Source organism: Cnephaeus nilssonii (genome assembly GCF_951640355.1).
Source record: "Cnephaeus nilssonii genome assembly, chromosome: 4".
In the NCBI taxonomy this organism is placed as follows: Eukaryota; Metazoa; Chordata; class Mammalia; order Chiroptera; family Vespertilionidae; genus Cnephaeus; species Cnephaeus nilssonii.
Window position 1 is genome coordinate 25,983,817 of NC_137075.1, and position 22,700 is coordinate 26,006,516.

General features: G+C 40.4%; 1 protein-coding gene across 1 annotated transcript in view; it reads right to left on the minus strand.

Annotated features, from left to right (window-relative positions):
• The window catches only part of SCFD1 (sec1 family domain containing 1), a 122,106-nt gene that overhangs the window by 13,166 nt on the left and 86,240 nt on the right, over window positions 1–22,700 (minus strand). Inside the window, exons 20-21 of the mRNA XM_079767982.1 lie at window positions 6,740–6,793; window positions 1,120–1,172 (exon numbers count right to left, since the gene is read on the minus strand). Coding sequence (XP_079624108.1) covers window positions 1,120–1,172; window positions 6,740–6,793 — 107 coding nt within the window. The remainder of the gene's footprint in view (window positions 1–1,119; window positions 1,173–6,739; window positions 6,794–22,700) is intronic.

Consider the following 22,700-nt stretch of genomic DNA (forward strand, 5'->3'; position numbering starts at 1 on the left):
TCTAGTGATTAGATTATCTATCCTGATTACCTACAAAGATGTGAAAGCTTGGGGTAAAGCAAAAACAAAGTTCTAAAGATCCCAAACATAAGGGACAAGCAAGAAAGCAGCTTCACTCAAGTTCTGGTGCTAAAGACAATGATTCCAAGGTTTTTCTCCCTCCTAAATATGCCTATTCTTTTTCTGCATCTTGTAGGCTATTTTTCATACCACCATGAATTAAATCTTGAAAAACAATATTCATAATAAAATAAATACCACACCATTTTTGTCATGAAATATAGAAATTATTGGTAGAACGTTTCATTGTCAAAAAGAAGTACCGTATTTTCCAGTGTATAAGACGACTTTTTAACCCAGGAAAATCTTCTATATGCCCAGTCGTCTTATATGCCGGAAAATACGGTATTTACAGCAATCCATAGTGACTTAGATTACATGGACCAGTTAAGTAAAAAATAAAAACAACAAAACAACTGGTATCTGCCCTGGCCAGAGTTACTCAGTGGTTAGAGCATCAGCCCAAGCACTAAAGAGTCTTGGATTTGATTCCTGGTCAAGGCATATACTTGGGTCGCAGGTTCGATCCCTGGCCCTGGTTGGGGCATATACAGGGGGCAACCAATCGTTATGTCTCTCTCACATTGATGGATGTCTCTCTTTCTCTCGCCCTCCCCTTCCACTCTAGAAATCAATGGAAAAAATATCGAGGATTAACAACAACAAAACACCCCTTCCCCCTTACCCTCCCAAAAAAGAATTCAACTGGTATCTAACATAAAGACACATTTTTTCATTTGGTCCAATAAAGAGTATTTATTTAAAAACATATTATCCAAGATCCTCCTTCCCCCCACAGCTTGTTATACCACCATCATTTCATTAAAAACAAAACAAAAACCATCTAAAGGTACTTTTTTGTGTGTATCTTGGAAGGAAAAGCACCAAAACATTTTAAGTATAATTACCAGTGATTATCTCTGGGTTTACTTACCAGTTTTCTATGCAGTTTAAATTTTTAATATTAAGCAGTTACTAATTTATAACAAAAATAATTACGTTACTCCCATTCTTGGCAGGAGTGGGGAAACCTACAACAAACACACAAGAGCTGCTTACCTGTCATTGCCCCGTAGCATTTTGGGATCAAAATATCTGAAGTCATCAGTTTCCTATTAAAAAATAGAATTTTACCATGACTATGGAATTTCTCTTCAGAAAGGTATAGTTTGGCTTAATTTATTTTAATGAAATCTATTAATCTGGTAGAACATGTAACCACTACCACCACCATTTACCAAGCACTTACTATGTGTTAAGCATTATTCTACTGCTTTCAATAAAATAACTTAATCCTGATAATATCAATGAGGTAGTTATTATTATCTTTATTTTTCAGGTGAGCAAGCTGGAATATATAGAGTATATAACTTTGCTAAGGTCACATGATTAGCATTTATGTTTTTTTTTTTAATATATTTTATTGATTTTTTTACAGAGAGGAAGAGAGAGGGATAGAGAGTTAGAAACATCGATGATAGAGAAACATCGATCAGCTGCCTCTTGCACAACCCCTACCGGGGATGTGCCCGCAACCAAGGTACATGCCCTTGACCGGAATCGAACCCGGGACCTTTCAGTCCACAGGCCAATGCTCTATCCATTGAGCCAAACCGGTTTTGGCTGATTAGCATTTATGTTAACTCCAGGATCTGAGTCCAGCTAATCTAGTTTTAATGCCCACACTCTTAACCATTATGCATACTGCTTCTTGAAAATGTATCAGGTTTACAAGTGATGTATTTTTTTTTTTTTAGAATTTTATTATCTTTATATGTCCATGATTTTTTAAAAAAAAATATTTTTATTGATTTCAGAGAGGAACGGAGAGGGAGAGATAGAAACATCAATGATGAGAGAGAACCATTGATTGGTTGCCTCCTGCATGCCCCACACTGGGGATCGAGCTCACAACCCGGACATGTGCCCTGACCAGGAATCGAACCTGGGACCCTTCAGTCTTCAGGCCCATGCTCCATCCACTGAACCAAACTGGCTAGGGCTATATGTCCATGATTTTATTGAATGTACAGAATACCTAATACAGGTTCACAGTTTCTTATTTGAAACATTTGGAGTTATATGTATATTGGAATTTTGAATTAAAAATTTTTTTGATAGATAACATCATACATAAACTGTACATGGCTACACTCCCAGTGTGCAGCACCCCATCATCTACCACATTAACATTTCTGCAGCTAAATATTTGAATATCAATATAAAGGAGGATAACTAAAAACTATAGAGCCTCAACTTGAATTAAGGTTAGGTTTGCCATCAAATGAGTTCTATAAAATCATTTAGTTTTCACAACATTTTGGATTTCAGAAGTGTTGGATAAGGGGTTGTGGACCTCCTCTATATTGGAAACTAGTGTCTTGATATTAAAGGAGTTGGAAAGTACTGCTTTACTGCTTATGATGTAATCACTTACTAATCTCTGCCTCCCTCTATCCTTCCATGGCCCAATCAGCCAAAGGAACTCATTCTTTCCTACAGTATGGATGGCGCTATCCAAACCTGATTGATGACAAACTACTAATGTGTTGCCACTATCAGGTCTTGTACTCAGTGCTAATCAATCATAGAACTCTCAGTGAAACAAATACAGTGTCAGATCCATTAATACTCTGATCCAGGAAACCATTACAGGCTAGATTTACAAGGCAAGATAAAACCTATCTGATACAGCCTTAATCCTTTTCTTTCAGTTTATTCAATTAAGACAAATAAAAAGAGAACACTCAATTAACAAATGTAAGTGATAAGAATGCACCTAGAATTAGCTTATAGCATTTTAAAGCCTTTAAGATTCACTCAAGATTACTAGCTAGGTCTAACTTAGTGCACTTTGCTAATCTTTTCAATGCCTCTAAATCAACTAATCTGCAAACAGAAGAACCATTCAAAACATTTTTTACATATTATCTCATTTAATTCTTATTAGGCACTTAAGTGTGTAAATGGTAATAGCTACTAATACCATTATCACGGTCATTATTCATCATCTCAGCTTCAAGATAGGGATAGTAATAAAATACACTAAACTTCCTCGACCCCTTATAGATTAGGTATCAGTCTAAAATTTCACATTTATTTATACTTTTATTCTTTACTAGAGGCCCGGTGCATGAAATTCGTGCACGGGTGTGTGTGTGTGTGTGTGTGTGTGTGTGTGTGTGTGTGTCCCTCAGCCCAGCCTGCACCCTCTCCAATCTCGGACATCCCTCTCACAATCCAGGACTGCTGGCTCCCAACTGCTCACCTGCCTGCCTTCCTGATTGCCCTAATTGCTTCTGCCTGCCAGCCTGATCACCCCCTAACCACTCCCCTGCCAGCCTGATTGATGTCTAACTGCTCCCCTGCCAGCCTGTTTGGCCCCAACTTCCCTCCTCTGCCAGACTGGTCACCCCTAACTGCCCTCCCCTGCAGGCTTGATCACCCCCAACTGCCCTCCCTTGCAGGCCTGGTCCCCCCCCAACTGCTCTCCCTTGCTGGCCTGATCGCCCACAACCTTCCCTCCCTTGCAGGCCTGGTCCCTCCCAACTGCCACCCCCTGCTGGCCATCTTGTGTCCACATGGGGGCAGGATCTTTGACCACATGGAGGCAGCCATCTTGTGTGTTGGAGTGATGGTCAATCTGCATATTACTCTTTTATTAGATAGGATAGAGGCCTGGTGCATGGGTGAGGGTCAGCTGGTTTGCCCTGAAGGGTGTCCCCGATCAGGGTGGGGGTTCCCTTGGGGCGTGGGGCAGCCTGGGTGAGGGGCCTGTGGTGGTTTGCAGGCTGGCCATGCCCCCCGGCGACCCAAGCAGTGGCCCTGGTATCTGGGATTTTTTTATCTTCTACAAGTGAAACTTTGTAGCCTTGAGTGGAGCTAAGCCTTCTGCTCGCTCCGAGGTGGCAGCCATTTCTGTTGGTATTTATTTATCTTCTATAATTGAAACTTTGTAGTCTTAAGCGGAGGCCAAAGCAGGCCAGGGTGTGAGGAAAGCCTGGCTTCTTCCATCGCTGGGGCAACCCTAGCCTCCTGCTCTCTCCATCTCCGTGGCTGCCGCCATTTTTGTTGGGATTTATTTATCTTCTATAATTGAAACTTTGTAGCCTTAAGCAGAGGCCTGGGCCAGCCAGGGTGTGCGGAAAGCTTGGCTTCCTCCATCACCCGGAAAACCCAAGCATCCCTCCTGCTCTCTCCGTGGCCGTAGCCATCTTGGTTGGGTTAATTTGCATATTGCCTCCTGATTGGCTGGTGGGCGTGGCAGGGTGTTGGTTCATTTGCATATTACTCTTTTATTAGATAGGATAATTGAAATTTTGTAACCTTGAGTGGAGTCCACGGCTGGCCAGGGTGTGTGGGAAGCTTGGCTTCCTCCATTGCTGGGGAAACCCAAGCCTCCTGCTCGCTCCGTGGCCGCAGCCATCTTGGTTGGGTTAATTTGCACACTTGCTCCTGATTGGCTGGTGGGCGTGGCTTGTTGGTGTAGCGGAGGTACGATCAATTTGCATATGACTCTTTTATTAGGTAGGATTACTGTTTGGAATATCTTCCACACATCTACTGCCTACAATGAAGTCATATTCGCTAAGATAATTATAAGTATGTATTTCTTGCAGGCTTTTCAAGAGAGCTCCTTCCTCATATATTCTAGAACAGTGGTCGGCAAATTCATTAGTCAACAGAGGCAAATATCAACAGTACAACGATTGAAATTTCTTTTAAACTTAAACTTTTTTTTTAAACTTAAACTTCTAACACCACTTCTTGAAAATAGACTCGCCCAGGCCGTGGTATTTTGTGGAAGAGCCACACTCAAGGGGCCAAAGAGCCACATGTGGCTCGCAAGCCGCAGTTTGCCGACCACGGTTCTAGGATGTAGTAATAAAGTCCATTATTACTAGAGGCCCGGTAGACGAATTCATGCACAGGTGGGGTCCCTCGGCCTAGCCAGCAATCGGGGCCGATTGGGGCTCGCTGGCTGGGGGAAGGGACCGCAGGAAGTTGGCTGGCCATGGGAGGTGGGCTGTGGGAACCCACTGACCACCAGGGGGCAGCTCCTGTGTTGAACATCTGCCCCCTGGTGGTCAGTGCGTCATCATAGCGACCAGTCGACCGGTTGTTTGGTTGACTGGTCACTTAGGCTTTTATATATATAGATGGTATGCCACTTTCTCTATATCGATTCCCAGATGGAAAAACCCAATTCTTTTATTATTATTATAGACAACACCCTTACTCCTTTCATAATTGTAATTGCTCCTATGGGGAATGTTTTATTACACTGTATCTTTGTTTTCATATGGGCAGATTTAAAATTATTTTTGTTAATTTCCTTTAACAGTATAATCATGTTTTAATAATTATAAAAAACTTACACATTAATGTGAAGATTGTGTTCTCATTCTCTTTCTAGGCTGGGATCTTAAACCTCGCTACCAAGTCTAAAATAATCCAGATCAACCCAAACTATTGCTGGGAATAGGATTATGCTGCCTTTCTTAATTCCAGACTCTTATGATGACAACCACTCTCTAGTTGCCACACTAACAAGCTGGGCTGTTTTATGGAACAGATTGTAGCAATTTTTACATTTCTTTCTCGAATTCTAAACAGATTAGAGGCCCAGTGCACGAAATTTGTGCACTGAGGTGGGGGGAAGGCACCCCTCAGCCCAGCCTGCCCCCTCTCACAGTTCGAGAGCCCTCAAGGAGCGGGCCTAAGCCGCAGTCTGGCCATGGCAGCTCGGAGCAGGCACCCCAGTGTGTTGTGTCTTCGCTCCGGCCAACCCTCAGCCCCAGCCTCCCCGCGGCTGGGGGCAGCATGCAGCCCCCTCCCACCCATCTGCACGCGCAGCTCCTCCTGAGCTGGTTGTGATGCAGCCTCCTCCTGAGCCAGTTGTGACGCCCTAAGGCAGTGGTTGGCAAACTCATTAGTCAACAAAGCCAAATATCAACAGTACAATGATTGAAATTTCTTTTGAGAGCCAAATTTTTTAAACTTAAACTTCTTCTAACGCCACTTCTTCAAAAGAGACTCACCCAGGCCGTGGTATTTTGTGGAAGAGCCACACTCAGGGGCCAAAGAGCTGCATGTGGCTCACAAGCAACAGTTTGCCGACCACGGCCCTAAGGCATTCCAGCTAATTTGCATATTAACCCTTTATATATAGAGATAGCTTGGAAACTAATTCTTTAAGTAAATGGTAACAATATTTACTCATTTGTCTATTCACTCAACATTTTATCTCTCAATTTACTTTTCAGCCCCAAAGAGTTTAGTACCACCTGAACACATACACTTAAAAATTTCACTATGCATTCCTCTCCTAATTTTTAGAAAATTAAATTTGTTTGGTTCTCTTTCTGTTATACCAGCTGATACTTACTTACTATTCTTTTTCATTTACAGAAATGTGCTCCTTAGGTTATATTTTATATTAAATTATACATGTAGAATATACATTTAATTTGGATGAGGACTGCCAGAATGGTTGTTAGTAGCTGAGAAACCAATTCCCATTATCTGTGATATCGGCTAAAAAAGAACATGGACTCTTTTCTTCCCCTCATGTCGTCTGTTGTAATTAAGGTCACAACAAATACATCTTTTATCACCTTCATATAGTCAGTTTGATATGTTTAAGAATTTTACAAGTATAATGTTACATGCTACTCACAGGGTTTGACTTCATCTCCATGAGGTTGTCTAAAATACGAGTAACAGGTAGATTCTGTGGAAGAGATTAGTATTTTCATGAGAAAAGTTGTTCTCTATTATCAAACAATGTAATCATTCTACAGTTAAGTATGCTTACCTTCCAACTGAACACATTCTAAGATTAAGTATTCTGTGAATGGTTTCATAGATGTAAATAGCTTGGCACTACTCAAGTTTCCATAGAAAAACATAATTCTAAATCAAAAGGTCCTTTTAATGTGTAGGTGTATCTAGATTTTACATGTTTGGGCTTATTTACTTTGTTAGATGTTTGCTTTTTAATACTAGCAATGGAAAGCTTTTGTTTTGATCACATAAGATTCCTATTGTTATTTTTTTTCATTTCCTCTTTGCAAATTGTAAGTTTCTTTAAAAACAGAGTAACTTAAACTTTGTGAAGATGTATGAGATTAAATGACCTACCAGAGTTCTTTCATTTCTACTGTATATTCTTCTAAGCCAAAAGATACGTGTGCTCTTTAAAAAATGGGGAAATGAATATATACAAACTTTACTGACCATTTTTATTTTTCCCAGGATAAATTCCAAATTTTCAATGACATTCTGCAATGTCTTCTTATGGAACAAATTGCACCTTGAATATGAAATGTATAATACTGTTGTTGGCAGAAGATTGCCTTTTGACATGCCTACATGCCTTTGGGATAAGTAATACTATTGTTACATTTCAGTTTGATGATTTTTATCATTATTTTGAAAATAACAACACATGGAGTATAGAAAATTTACTATGTGACTACTATGCCTATTCAAAGTGCATTCCTACTGGGATGGTATTCTGCCTACTTTGAACTGATATTTCCTTTGTGAGATGTACAGGAAGTTCTGGAAAAAAGTTTTGAATCTTAGAGACTTCACACAACAAAGGCAACATTAAGTCTGATAATTTAAATATCTGTATATAGCACATTACTATTTTGCAAGGAGTTTTACTTTCCTTAGGCAATACAACATTTTAGTGTTACTAAAATGGACTATCACTAAGGAAAATACTGCCTTGAGCAAACAGAAAAATATGCATTTCTTTCTCTGGATGGCAAGTAAAAGCCTTTTAAAATTAAAAGCTATTTCATTATCTGATATTTGTGTTGGCCAGAAACTTTTTAATATAAACACAGCACCAAATGCTCAAGCTGACTAAATGTGCTTCCTGAATTCTATTATTTAGAATTAAAGAGAAAAAAAAGTAGCACAAAAATGTTCTTTTAAGTTTGTTTCAAGTAAAATTGAGTTTGTTCATGAAAGAAAAAGTCTAAACCATTACTTTCTCTAAGCAATAATGGTGCAAATTTAAATCTATAAAAATGCTTTATACAAAAGAAAAAACTATAGTTGCAAGTTTTTTCTAAGCAATACTAACAGAAAATGATGGAGTACTTTGCAACATATAAGATTTTACTAAAATTAACTTTATATACATTTCTTTATTTACATATAACTCTTCAGTTCCCTGAATTGTACTATTTGATTTGCGCAATGGAGAAAAATTCTGACGAGATTTTGTAATAATAAAGCAATAAGTCATATTACTTTTATTATGTTAGTGAAAATAATTGAAAATTTTAATATTTATACCAATGTCTCATAATAAATCTTTATTTAGTATAAAAGATTTTCCCATGGAACAGACAGTCGAATCTCAGAGGGAAGGCAGGGATGGATGGGTGGGAAGAAAGAGATCAACCATAGAACTTGTATGCACATATACATAACCCATGGACACAGGCAATAGGGGACAGGGGCTGAGGGTGGGCTAGAAGGGGTCATTGGGGGGAAAAAGGGGACATAAGTAAAACTTTCAACAATATTTAAAAAGTAAGATTTTTTAAAAAGATACAAATTTTGCTTTTTATTTTATAGCTCAGTAGATAACAAAGACAAGCCTACCAGTGAAAAGGCCATTAAATAACCTAAGAAAAATTTCTTTCTAGCAGAATAGGTCAAATGTTCATAAGCCCATAGACAATTCTTTGTATTTTTGTCTGGTCTTTACAACCAGATAACGCCAAAAGAATCATTTACCACTTCTGCCCCATACAATATTCACACACTGTCACAGATAAAGGGAAACTTCATGTGTATGTGTAGAGAATGATAAAGGAAATATATGATGTCTTTAAAGGTATAAGAAAGAGTATTTTAGAAAACAATTTATGAGACCTCTCTTTCACCAACTTTTTACTCTTTGCCTAAATCAAGGCTTGGATTGAGTTAATCATTTTAAAACTCAGCTTTATATTAATAATTTACATATAAGATTAATCAACTTTTACTGATTGAAAAACTGAACTGAGGCAACAGAGAGAAAACAGAACAAAACCATATAATTCTTTTCATAAAACAAATAGGACTGTTACCTTACTTATCTCTAGAAACAAAAAAATTTGTGTGCCTCAATATAAGAAGTATGAATGAAATTTAATCTAATAAAAACCCATTGTTTTAAAAATTGCCAAGCATATATATATATACACACACACATATGTATACATATATGTATATGTATGTGTGTGTGTGTGTGTGTGTATACATATATAAAACTAAATATATATATATATTTAGTTTTTGGAAACTGCAGTTTTAGAAATAAAGTAAAATATATTATTGTATAGATTAATTGAAAGCCTCTGTAAATATAGATTTGAGAGACCAAGTCCCATACACAATGAATATCCTAAATTAAGGACCACTATTTTTAAAATGTTCAAATTTCAAATACATAAACTGGAAATTTTACCTGGAGAGAAAAAAAACAGTGAGAAATCTATTTCTAAGAACCCTTCCTAGTCTATGACCATAGTCATGTTTTGTGATTTTAATCACTGTAAACGTTTAAATAAAAAAATGTTAATTTTACTTCTGATGTGATTATTTAAAAACAAATCTGAAATAAAATATACACATTAATTAAAAAACAGACATTTAAAAAAGACAATACAGCCCTATATCCAAAACAGTTAAAAATGATTGCCCCTCTAGCTCTCCTAGAATTAGCCACTTGTTGCTCCATACTGCCACCTGGTCTGTGGTGGCTTTCTCTAACTCCCCTTGCAGCCTTGGGCTTGAATGACACGGTGATGCTGAAGTCAGCAGTAATGTTGGGACAAGAGTTGCCGTTTCCTGATTATCAAAGCCCTGCAGAATGAAAAGTAGTATGTGGACCTCCTTGAAGAGAATGCCTATCTTGAAGATTATCAGCCAGTAAAGAATAAGATGAGGTATCGACACTGGAAATATACTGGCAATGAGGGATGTATCAATGATAGAAGGGGTGGAATGTTGCCAGTGAAGTATAGATAGGAGTAATTATAAACCAGAAAGGAATCTATAGGTGAATCCGATATCCACATCAACATCCACAAATGAGGAAATATAAAAATACATAAAGTTCGTTTCCCCCCAAATCATAGCATATTAAAGGCAATAAACTCAAGAAAACAGGATTACGTCAACTCAATAAAATAAGTCCAATCCTCCATCACCCAGCTTCAATAATTATCAACTCATGGCAAATCTTATTTCATTTATATTCACCTACTATTCACTTTCTTAGGCTGTTTCAAAACAAGCTCCCAATATCAAACAATTTTAGCTATCAATATTTTAGTACATATCTCCAAGATATGCCTTAAAAAAATCTAACACTATTACCACATCTAAAATAATTAACAATTTCTTAATACAGCTCAATATCCAGTTAGTGTTAAAATTTTCCTATTGCATCAATTTATTTTTCAGTTTTCTTGTTCAAATCTTAATAAGGGTCATACATTGCAATTGGATGATAGATCTTTTAAAGTTTTTTCTTTAAAAAGAAAGGTACTCCTATCTTCATTTCACTGCTTACAATTTATATGTTATTAATTCATTTTTAAGAGGGATTACTTTAGTAAACAAAAGAAAGTGACATATAAACTTTTTTAAATTATGTAACTTTATGCAAAATTATTCATCAGTCTTGTACAATTATCCTCACAAATAAATATATTCCAAATCTGTGAATATCATTCAAATGGTTTTATATGATAACTGATGCTATGATGCATAATACTTAGGCTGCCCAAGAAACAAAGCATAAAAAGCTCTTATAAGTGACCTAAAAACTAGACAAGGCATCCTATTTTTTTCTATTTTATTTATAGCTTCCAACATTCAATCAGAGAAAATCCAAACTAATATTTAGAGATATGAGGAATAAATTACTCAGAATTTTTAAAGTGTGAAACAGAACATATCTCTAGCAGTCTCTTCTCTGACATCTCTCTCCTTTTAGTTCCCCAAATGCCCCAGATCTCCCACCGCAGTACCTCTATTTTAGAACATTAAGATAATATAGCTTTAAAAGTGGATTTGGATTAGCTTAAATAGTTCTAGAACAAGAGACTCATTATTAAGTACTGACTGACAAAGATTATATACACACGTCGAGGTTTGAAAAGGAGATAGAGAAACAGGCACTGTAATTCATGGAAAATTGCTATAATTTTTCTGGAGGGCAATTTGGCAATATTTATTAAGAACAATTTATTAAAGAGAAATGTTCACTCCTTTGATTCTGTAACTGAATTTTAGGAATCTCTCTATATAAAAGCCTAAGCAACCAGCCAACCAGACAACCAGCTGGTAGCCATGACACGCACTGACCACCAGGGAGCAGACACTCAATGCAAGAGCAGAAACCACAGGCATGGAAACATAAAACAGATTATGAATCTCAGAGGGAAGCGGGGAGAGAGTTGGGCGGGAAAAGATTAACCAAAGATCTTATATGCATACTAGAGGCCCAGTGCATGGATTCGTGCACTGCTGGGGTCCCTCAGCCTGGCCTGCACCCTCTTGAAATCCGGGACCCCTCAGGACATGTTGGAGAGCCTGTTTCGGCCGGATCCCTGCAGGCAAGGCCGAGGGAACCACGCTTAGGCTTTTATATATATAGACTAGCCTGTGCCTTTTTGTAATCCGGGACCCCTCAGGAGATGGTGGAGAGCTGGTTTCAGCCCGATCCCTGCAGGCCAGGCTGAGGGACCTGAGCTTAGGCTTTTATATATATAGACTAGAGGCCCGGTGCACGAAATTCATGCACGGGGGGGAGAGGGGCGGGGGGTGTCCCTCAGCCCAGCCTGCACCCTCTCCAATCTGGGACCCCTCGAGGGATGTCCGACTGCCCTGGTAGGATCGGGCTTATACGGGCAGTCGGACATCCCTCTCACAATCCAGGACTGCTGGCTCCCAACTGCTCGTCTGCCTGCCTTCCTGATTGCCCCTAACCACTTCTGCCTGCCAGCCAGATCACCCCCTAACCACTCTGCTGCCATCCTGATTGATGTCTAACCGCTCCCCTGACAGCCTGTTTGCCCCCAACTGCCCTCCCCTGCAGGCCTGGTCACCCCTAACTGCCCTCCCCTGCTGGCCATCTTGTGGTGGCCATCTTGTGTCCACATGGAGGCAGGATCTTTGACCACATGGGGGCAGCCATCTTGTGTGTTGGAGTGATGGTCAATCTGCATATTACTCTTTTATTAGATAGGATAGAGGCCTGGTGCATGGATGAGGGCCAGCTGCTTTGCCCTGAAGGATGTCCAGGATCAGGGCGAGGGTTCCCTTGGGGCGTGGGGTGGCCTGGGCTAGGGGTCTGTGGTGGTTTGCAGGCCGGCCACGCCCCCTGGCGACCCAAGCGGAGGCCCTGGTATCTGGGGTTTATTTATCTTCTACAATTGAAACTTTGTAGCCTGGAGCGAAGCCAAGCCTCCTGCTTGCTCTGTGGCGGCAGCCATTTCTGTTGGTATTTATGTATCTTCTATAATTGAAACTTTGTAGCCTTAAGCGGAGGCCTGGGCTGGCCAGGGCGTGTGGAAAGCTTGGGTTCCTCCATCACCGGGGGAAACCCTAGCCTCCTGCTCTCTCTAGCTCTGTGGCTGCCACCATTTCTGTTGGGATTTATCTTCTATAATTGAAACTTTGTAGCCTTGAGTGGAGGCCTCGGCCGGCCAGGGTGTGCGGAAAGCTTGGCTTCCTCCATTGCCGGGGAAACCCAAGCTTCCCTCCTGCTCTCTCCGTGGCCGCAGCCATCTTGGTTGGGGTTAATTTGCATACTCGCTCTTGATTGGCTGGTGGGCATGGCTGGCGGGTGTGGTGGAGTGATGGTTAATTTGCATATTACGCCTTTATTAGATAGGACTAGAGGCCTGATGCACAAAATTCATGCAAGAGTAGGCCCTCACAGCCCCGGCTGCCTCGGCCGGCCCTTCCACTGTTCGGCAGTCCAGTTGATTTACATATTATGCTCTTATTATTATAAACTAGAGGCCCAGTGCACAGACTCATGCACAGGTGGGGTCCCTCAGCCTGGCCTGCACCCTCCTTCAATCTGGGACCCCTTGGGGGGATGTTGGAGAGCAGGTTTAGGCCCGATCCCCGCAGGCCAGGCTGAGGGATCCCACTGGTGCACGAATCCTTGCACTGGGCCTCTAATTTGTCATAAAGATACTCAGAGATGAATAATCACCCAGAAAAAACTAACATTTAAAACTTAGGTGCACCCTTCAGTATCCTCTATTTTTTCTTTCTTTTTTTTTTTTTTTTTGAAACAACAAAAGATCATCTTGGACTGTTTTGTAATATGACTTTTAGTTTTATTTCACAACATACTCTCCCCCTACCAAATTCAAAACTATTCCCTCTAATTTGAACCTAAAAAGTTTTATTAACATCCACTTGAAAAAAGGTGGCATGGCTCATCTTGTCATTATGGCAATAATGTTGTACACAGATAACCAAGAGTCATTTCAAATTTTATTTTTATAAGTTAGAAACTTCTTATGTCAAAGTTGTTTGTGATTTGCAATCTTAAGAAAACAAAAGGGCCTTGAAGTCAAAGAGAATAATTAATTTTTATATTTTAAGTACTCTAAGTAAAAACAAATTTTGTGTTAACACAATAAAATACTTAGGTTGATTAGTTTAGATGCATATTTACTGGCATCATTAGAGGACATAGATAGATCATGTGACTATCTATACTAATAATAGCCTAGGGCCGTCACAACCTAAAGGACCAGACAGACAACCGGTCACCAGGAAGTTCATGGAGCACCTCTTGGCCCCTCCCCTGCGGCCGACAGGCTCCTATCACAGCAAGGCTGTTGGCAGGCAGGTGGGAGGGGTGGGCAGGGCGAGGTTGTTAGCCTCTGGCCCAGGGCCGGCCAGAGGCCTGACGACCTCGCCACTGCCACAGCGGCTGCAGATCAGGCTCAGAGAGAGGCCCGGAAAGAGAGGCAGGGCCTGATCAGCAGCCACCATGGCTGCTGGTGAGGCCCAGAGAGAGAGAGAGAGAGAGAGAGAGAGAGAGAGAGAGAGAGAGAGGTGGGGCTTGATCAACAGCTGCTGTGGCTCCTGGCGAGGCCTGGAGACAGAGAGAGGCAAGGCCTGATCAGCAGCTGCCGCAGCGGCTATGGATCAGGCCTGGAGATAGGCCCAGAGAGGGAGGCAGATCCTGATAAGCAGCTGCCGCGGCTGCTGGCAAGGCCCAGAGAGAGAGAGGCAGGGCCTGATCAGCAGCTGCTGTGGAGACTGCGGATCAGGTCCGGAGAGAGAGACAGCTGTCAATGGGGCTGTTCTGGATTTCCCAGAAGAGCCAATGGCTGCATAGGAGGCAGAGCTTTTGACATTGACTGGCATTGACACCGACCAATCAGAACCTAATCTGGGTGAACTGTGAAGGCAGAACCTAAGGTGGGGGCTGAGGAGGGGTTTTAAGGGCAACAGCTGTTTGGTGTAAGGTGTAAGAAAGCAGTTCAATTTTTTAATGTTTGGCAGTATAGTGCATATGGTTTGCTATCAGTCCAAATATAGGGATTACGTATTTTTGCCAAGAGCATCTCCTCCTGCTGAAAAAATACACAAGCAAAGCAGAAACTGGTAAAAAAACAAAACAACAAAAAACACATAAAAAGCAGTAGGAGAGTCTAAGGGAGCTTTGGGACAACACAAATGAAACAACATCCGCATAATAGGGGTGCCAGAAGGAGAGGAAGCTGAGCAAGGAATAGAAAATTTGTTTGGAGAAATAATGACAGAAAACTTCCCTGATTATGGGAAGAAAAAACTCACACAAGTCCAACAAGCACACAAAGTCTGAAATAATCCCAAAAAGTACGACATCGTACTTAAACGTCAACTACAAAGTAAGAACCTTAAAGGCTGCCAGAGAGAGACAGAAAGTTACCTACAAGGGATCTCCCATTAGATTATCAACTGATTTCTCAACAGAAACACACCAGGCCAGAAGGGAAAGGAATGACGTATACAAAGTGATGCAAAGCAAGGGACTGAATCCAGGAATACTTTATCCAGCAAGGCTATCATTCAAAATTGAAGGTGAAATCAGGAGCTTTGCAGACAAAAAAAGGCTAAGGGAGTTTATTACCACCAAGCCAGCAATGCAAGAATGCAAAAGTGACTGCTGTAAAAAGAAGAAATAGAAAGGGAAGAAAGAATAGAGGCATAAAAAATAAAAATGGCAATAAACAAGTATCCTACATAATAAAATGGTAATATGTAAATTACCATCACTCCGCTACGCCCACGATTGGGCCAGCAGGAGGCGCAGGGGGCGGGACTCAGGGTGGCCGGGGTAGCTGATTGGGCCAGCAGGACGCTGAGCTCGTGGAGCCGCGCCGGAGGCTTTCGGAAGGCCTGGGGCACCAGCGGACAGACAGCCAGCCAGCTCCCCGTGATCAAAAGCCAAAGCGGGGGAGCTGTCTGTCTGTCTGCTCCGGCACAAGGCCTTTCGAAAGCCTCCGCCGCGCCGGAGGCTTTCGGAAGGCCTGGGGCACCAGCGGACAGCCAGCCAGCTGGTGCACCAGGTGCATGATTAAATCATGCACTGGGCCTCTAGTCTATCAATAATAACCTTAAACATAAATGGACTAAAAGCTCCAATCAAAAGACAAGGGTAGTTGAATGGATAGGAAAACATGACCCATATATATGCTGTTAAAAAGAGACCCACCACAGAACAAAGGACTCACACACATTGAAAGTGAATGGATGGAAATTCTTTTTTTCAGGCAAATGGAAATGAAGAAAAAAAAAAACAAAAAAAAAAAAACTAGGGTAGCAATACTTATATCTGACAAAATTGACCTCAAAGTGAAAACCATAACAAGAGGTAAGGAAGGCCACTTCATAATACTAAAGGGATTGATTCAACAAGAGGATATAACTCTGGTAAACATATATGCACCAAATATAGGAGCACCTAAATATATAAAAAAACTTCTGGAAGATATCAAGGGAGAGATCGACAGCAATACAATCATAGTAGGGGACTTTAATACCCCATTGACACCAATGGATAAATGATCTAAACAAAAAATCAGTAAAGAAACAGCAATCCTAAAAGACTCACTAGATCAGATGGGATTAATTGACATCTTCTGAACATTTCACCCCAAAGCTATAGAATATACATTCATCTCAAGTTCACATGAGATATTTTCAAAGATAGACCATGTATTAGGACACAGGCTAAGTCTCTATAAATTCAGGAAGATTGAAATCATATCAAGCATCTTCTCAGATCACAATGGCATAAAATTAGAAATCTACTACAATAAAAACAATAAAAAAAATCAAACACCTGGAGGCTAAATAGCATGTTACAATATCTACAAACCAATAAACATGATACATCACGTACATAAACTGAGAGACAATGATTGGGTTAGCAAAGAGGTCAAAGAAGAAATAAAAAACATCATGGCAACAAATGACAATGAAAACACAACAATCCAAAATCTATGGGATATAATGAAAGCAGTCCTGAGAGGGAAGTTCATAGCACTACAGGCCTACCTCAAAACAAAACAAAACAAACAAACAAAAAAAACAACAAGAAAAACTGGTAATAAGTTATCTAGCTCTATAACTTAGAACTAGAAAGAGAGCAACAAGAAAAGCCCAGAGTAAGTAGAAAGAAGGAAAATAAAGATAGGAGAGGAAATAAATGACATAGCGACCAAAATAACAATACAAAAGATCAATAGAGCCAAGAACTGGTTCTTTGAAAGGATAAACAAGATTGATGAACCTCTAGCCAGGCTCACCAAGAAACAAAGAGAGAGGACCCAAATAAACAAAATCAGAAATGAAAGAGGTAAAGTAACAACCGACCCACAAAAAATACAAAGGACTGTAAAAAAAATACTATGAATAACTCTACCCCAACAAACTGGACGATCTAGATGAAATGGACATATTCCTAGAAAAATACAATCTTCCAAAACTCCATCAGGAAGAATCAGAAAATCTGAATAGGCCGATAACTACCAATGAAATTGAAGCAGCAATAAAAAAATCTTTCAGCAAACAAAAACCCTGGTCTGGACAGCTTCACAGGGGAGTTTTACCAAACATTCAACGAAGAACTAACACCGATCCTCCTCAGACTATTCCAAAAAATTCAAGAGGAAAGAATACTTCCAAGCTCTTTCTATGAAGCCAGGATTATACTAATCCCAAAACCGGATAAAGACACTACAAAGAAAGGGAATTACAGGCCAATAACTCTGATGAACATAGATGCTAACATCCTCAACAAAATAACAGCAAATCACATCTAGCGATACATTAAAAAGATCATACAGCATGATCAAGTGGGATTTGTTCCAGGGATGCAAGGCTGGTACAATATCTACAAACCAATAAACGTGATGCATCACATACAAAAACTGAGAGACAAAAACCACATGATCATATCAATTGATGCAGAAAAGCATTTTATAAAATCCAACACAAGTTTTTAATAAAAACTCTCAGCAAGCCCTAGCTGGTTTGGCTCAGTGGATAGAGTGTCAGCCTGAGGACTGAAGGGTCCCAGGTTCGATTCTGGTCAAGGGCACATGCCTGGGTTGCGGGCTTGATCCCCCAGTGGGGGATGTGCAGGAGGCAGCCAATCAATGATTTTCTCTCATCACTGATGTTTCTATCTCTCTCTCCCTCTCCATGATTTTCTCTCATCATTGATGTTTCTATCTCTCTCTCCCTCTCCCTTCCTCTCTGAAATCAATAAAGATATATATATTTTTTTTAAAAGTAAGTGAATTCTGTTTAAAAAACAAAACAAAAAACTCTCAGCAAAGTGGTAATAGAGGAATCATTCCTCAACATAATAAAAGCCTTACATGACAAACCTATAACCAACATCATATTCAATGGACAAATACTAAGAAAACCATTTCCCCTAAGAACAGGAACAAGACAGGGATGCCCACTCTCACCACTCCTGTTCAACATAGAATTGGAAGTGCTAGCCATAGCAATCAGACAAGAAGAAGAAATAAAAGGCATCCAAACTGGAAAAGAAGAAGTAGAACTGTCATTATTCGCAAATGACATGATATTGTATATTGAAAACCCTAAAGACTCCATCAAAAAACTACTAGACTTAATAAATGAATTCGGCAATGTAGCAGGATACAAAATTAACACCCAGAAATCTGACATTTTTATACACCAATAATGAACTCACAGGAAGAGAAACTAAAAAAACAAACCCATTTATCATTGCAAAAAAAATTAAGATACCTAGGAATAAAGTAAGGAGGTAGAGGATCTGTACTCAGAAAACTACATGATGTAGAAGAAGACATAAACAAGTGGGAAAATATACCATGTTCATGGACTGGTAATCAACACCACTAGAATGTCCTTACCACCCAAAGCAATCTATAGATTAAATTACCAATGGCATATTTCACAGACCTAGAATAAACTCTCCAAAAATTCATCTGGAATAAAAAAAGACCCTGAATAGCCACAGCAATCCTGAGAAAGAAGAACAAAGTTGGAGGGATCACAGTACCAGATATCAAGCTATATTACACAGCCACTGTTCTCAAAACTGTCTGGTACTGGCACAAGAACAGACACACAGACCAATGGAACAGAACAGAGAACCCAGAAATTGACCCAAGTCACTATGCTCAATTATTATTTGACAAAGGAGGCAAGAGCATAAAATGGAGTCAAGACAGTCTCTTCAATAAATGGTGTTGGGAAAACTGGACAGATACATGCAAAAATATGGAACTAGACTACTAACTTACACCATACACAAAAATAAACTCAAAATGGATAAAAGACTTAAATGTAAGACGGGAAACCATAAAAATCTTAGAAGAATCCAAAAGCAGCAAAATATCAGACATATCTCATAGCAATATCTTTACCAATACATTTACTAGGACAATGGAAACTAAGGAGGAAATATACAAATGGGATTACATGAAAAATAAAAATCTTCTGCACAGCAAAAGAAACCATCAACAAAACAACAAGGGAGTCCACTGCATGGGAGAACATATTTGCCAATGTGACATCCAATAAGGGTTTAATCTCCAAAGGACCTAAGTAGACACTTTTCAAAGTGGATATAAAAAAGGCCACGAGACATATGAATAAAGGCTCAAAGTCACTCATCATCCAAGAGATGCAAATCAAAATGACAATGAGGTACCATCTCACACCCGTCAGAATGGCTATCATCAACAAATCAACAAGCTGGCGTGGATGTGGAGAAAAAGGAGCCTTCGTACACTGCTGGTAATGCAGACTGGTGCAGCCACTATGGAAAACAGTATGGAGTTTCCTCAAAAAACTAAAAATGGAATTCCCATTTGACCCAGTAATCCCACTTCTAGGAATATATCCCAAGAAATCAGAAATACCAATCAGAAAGGATATATGCACCCCTATGTTCATAGCAGCACAATTTACAATAGCTAAGATTTGGAAACAGCCTAGGTGCCCATCAGCAGATGAGAGGATTAAAAAACTGTGGTACATCTACAAAATGGAATACTACACTGCTATAAAAAGAAGGAACTTTTAACATTTGCAGCAGCATGGATGGACCTAGAGAGCATTATACTAAGCAAAATAAGCCAGTCGGAGAAAGATAAATATCACATGATCTCACTCATTTGTGGAATGTAATGAACAACATAAAGTGACGAACAAAAACAGATTCAGAGACATAGAAGCATCAAACAGACTGTCAAACCTCAGAGGGAAGGCAGGAGAGGGTGGGAGGAGGGCGGATAAAAGAGCAACCAAAAGACTTGTATGCATGCATATGAGCATAACCAATGGACTCAGACTGTAGAGTGATGAGGGCTTGTGCTGGGGGGAGGGAGCAGGTGGGAGAGGTCAATGGGGGAAAAAGGAGACATATGTAACACTTTCAACAATAAAGAATTAAAAAATATATATATGATGATTCCAAAGATTTAAATCTGTAATGCCAACGAGTTATTTGTGATACTTTGTTTAGAGAGTCTTACTATTGGGATTTCCTTCTAAAAGTGACTGTTAAGAAAAATATGTAATTCTCCTTAAAAATAAATTTAACTACATGTGGTTATACAAGTCTATCTAGCAAAAGGCACCCATTACCTTAGGAATTGGTGCTTCCCTTTTGTCTCACCTAAGAAAATCACTGTCTATAGCTGATGATAAATAGCGTGGTGTGACAAAAATTCTCTCCCTGAGAAACTACTCAAGCTCTTCTGAGCTCGGTTTCCACTGAGCCTCGACCTTTGAACTTCTGTGCTTGTTTGCATTTTCCAAATTTAGAAAGAATCCTGCTACATCAGTTTGGCCAGAATCCCCCATCCTCAACATCTGATCACCCTTGATATCCGTTCAGGTTAGTCATCCTCTCCCATCTCCCAGGAGATATCCTATCACACTGGTCTGTCTTCAGCAAGAATCCTGTTAGGTTGGTTTAGCCAGAATCCCCCTCTATCTCTGATATTTACTGTAGTAGTTTTCCATCTACTGACCCTACCTTGCTCCTTGACTATAAATTCTCAAGTTAACTTGATGTATTTGGAGCTGAGCCCAATCTCTCCCTCTAACTGCAATCCCCTACTGCGGTGGTATCAATAACTTTTGTGATGGGCCCCTAAATAAAGTCTGCCTTACTGTTCTTTAATAAGTGTCATGAGTAACTTTTTCTTTAAGAGCTATTAGGTTAAATTGTAAAGTACAGTACAGTGGTCTCTAATGTGCCCGACTTCCTATTTTTGTATCTTTTCACTTTTCATATCCAAAAGAGTGAAGATAAATTGACACAGACTCAGGGGAGTACTGTGAACGAGTAAAAAAAGGTACAGTAAGTATTTACTAATAGCTCCTTACCAGGCGAGAGATAGAATGAGAGATATTGAAAATAATTTCTAAGAGGGAGGAAGCTAAATATATTCCCAAGTATTTAAGAAATGTATCTGGATTGAGGAACCAAGATGGCGGCATAGTTAAACAACTAATCTGCTGCCTCACACAACAATTTCAAAAATACAACTAAAAGACAAAACTTCTACCACCCAGAACCACGGGAAAGCTGGCTGAGTGGTAGATTTACAACTAAGGAGAGAAAGGAGCACAAACGCTGAAAAGCTGAGGTACGGAGGCGCGCGAAGCGGGCTGGCGGCGGGCGACTGGGTGCGCGGCTTTTCTTCAACCCAAAGGGAGACAAGCTCCCGATCACTCTGAAATCCAGTTTCTGGGGACACGCGGGGGACCCAGACTCCTACGGGGAGAAGCTGGACTCTCGGCCATCGGGTCGGAAAGTGAGAGTGACTTTTTTGCAGAGGTGCGCCCAGCAATCATTGTTTTACAGCACTAGAGCGCGGGGCGCAGGGACTTGGAAACGTGGAAAGGCAGAGACAGCTGACGCCAGCCATCGCCGTTGGCCACGCCCCAGCCTAGTGACGCCCTGAGACCCCGCCCAGCCCTGAGACCCCGCCCCGCACATTCTACAAACCCGCCCAGGCTCCACACAGCGGCTTTTGCATATAAATGGCCTGTTCTGTGGCAGCTCAACCAAATTAACTGCAGCTCCAGTCAGACTGCTCCAAAACCGCCCAAGCAAAGGAGGAGAAAACTAGTTCTTGCTGTAGCTCCTGCTGGGGGACACACAGTACACAAGGGTACACCAAGAGTGTCCACCTCAATTAACTGGGAGGCTGACCCATTGAACCAATAGGACATCTAGTACACAAAACTACCCTACCAATTCAGGGAAGCAGAGAAAATGAGAAGGCAAGGAAACAGATCACAAACCAAAGAAATGGAGGAGAACAAGCGACTGGACATAGAGTTCAAAACCACGGTTATAAGGTTTTTCAAGAATTTCATGGAAAAGGCCGATAAATTCAATGAGACCCTCGAGGATATGAAAAAGGACCAACTAGAAATTAAACATACACTGACTGAGATAAAAAATATTATACAGAGACCCAACAGCAGACTAGAGGATCGCAAGAATCAACTCAAAGATTTGGAATACAAAGAGGCCAAGGACACTCCTCCAGAGAAGCATGAAGAGAAAAGAATTCAGAAAGTTGAAGATAGTGTAAGAAGCCTCTGGGACAACTTCAAGCGAACCAACATCAGAATTATGGGGGTACCAGAAGAAGAGAGAGAGCAAGATGCTGAAAACCTATTTGAAGAAATAATGAACGAAAACTTCCCCCACCTGATGAAAGAAATAGACTTACAAGTCCAGGAAGCGCACAGAACCCCAAACAAAAGGAATCCAAAGAGGACCACACCAAGACACATCATAATTAAAATGCCAAGGGCAAAAGACAAAGAGAGAATCTTACAAGCAGCAAGAGAAAAACAGTTAGTTACCTACAAGGGAGCTCCCATACGATTATCAGCTAATTTCTCAACAGAAACCATGCAGGCCAGACGGGAGTGGCAAGAAATATTCAAAGTGATGAATAGCAACAACCTACAACCAAGACTACTCTACCCAGCAAAGCTATCATTCAGAATTGAAGGCCAGATAAAGAGCTTCACAGATAAGAAAAAGCTAAAGGAGTTCATCA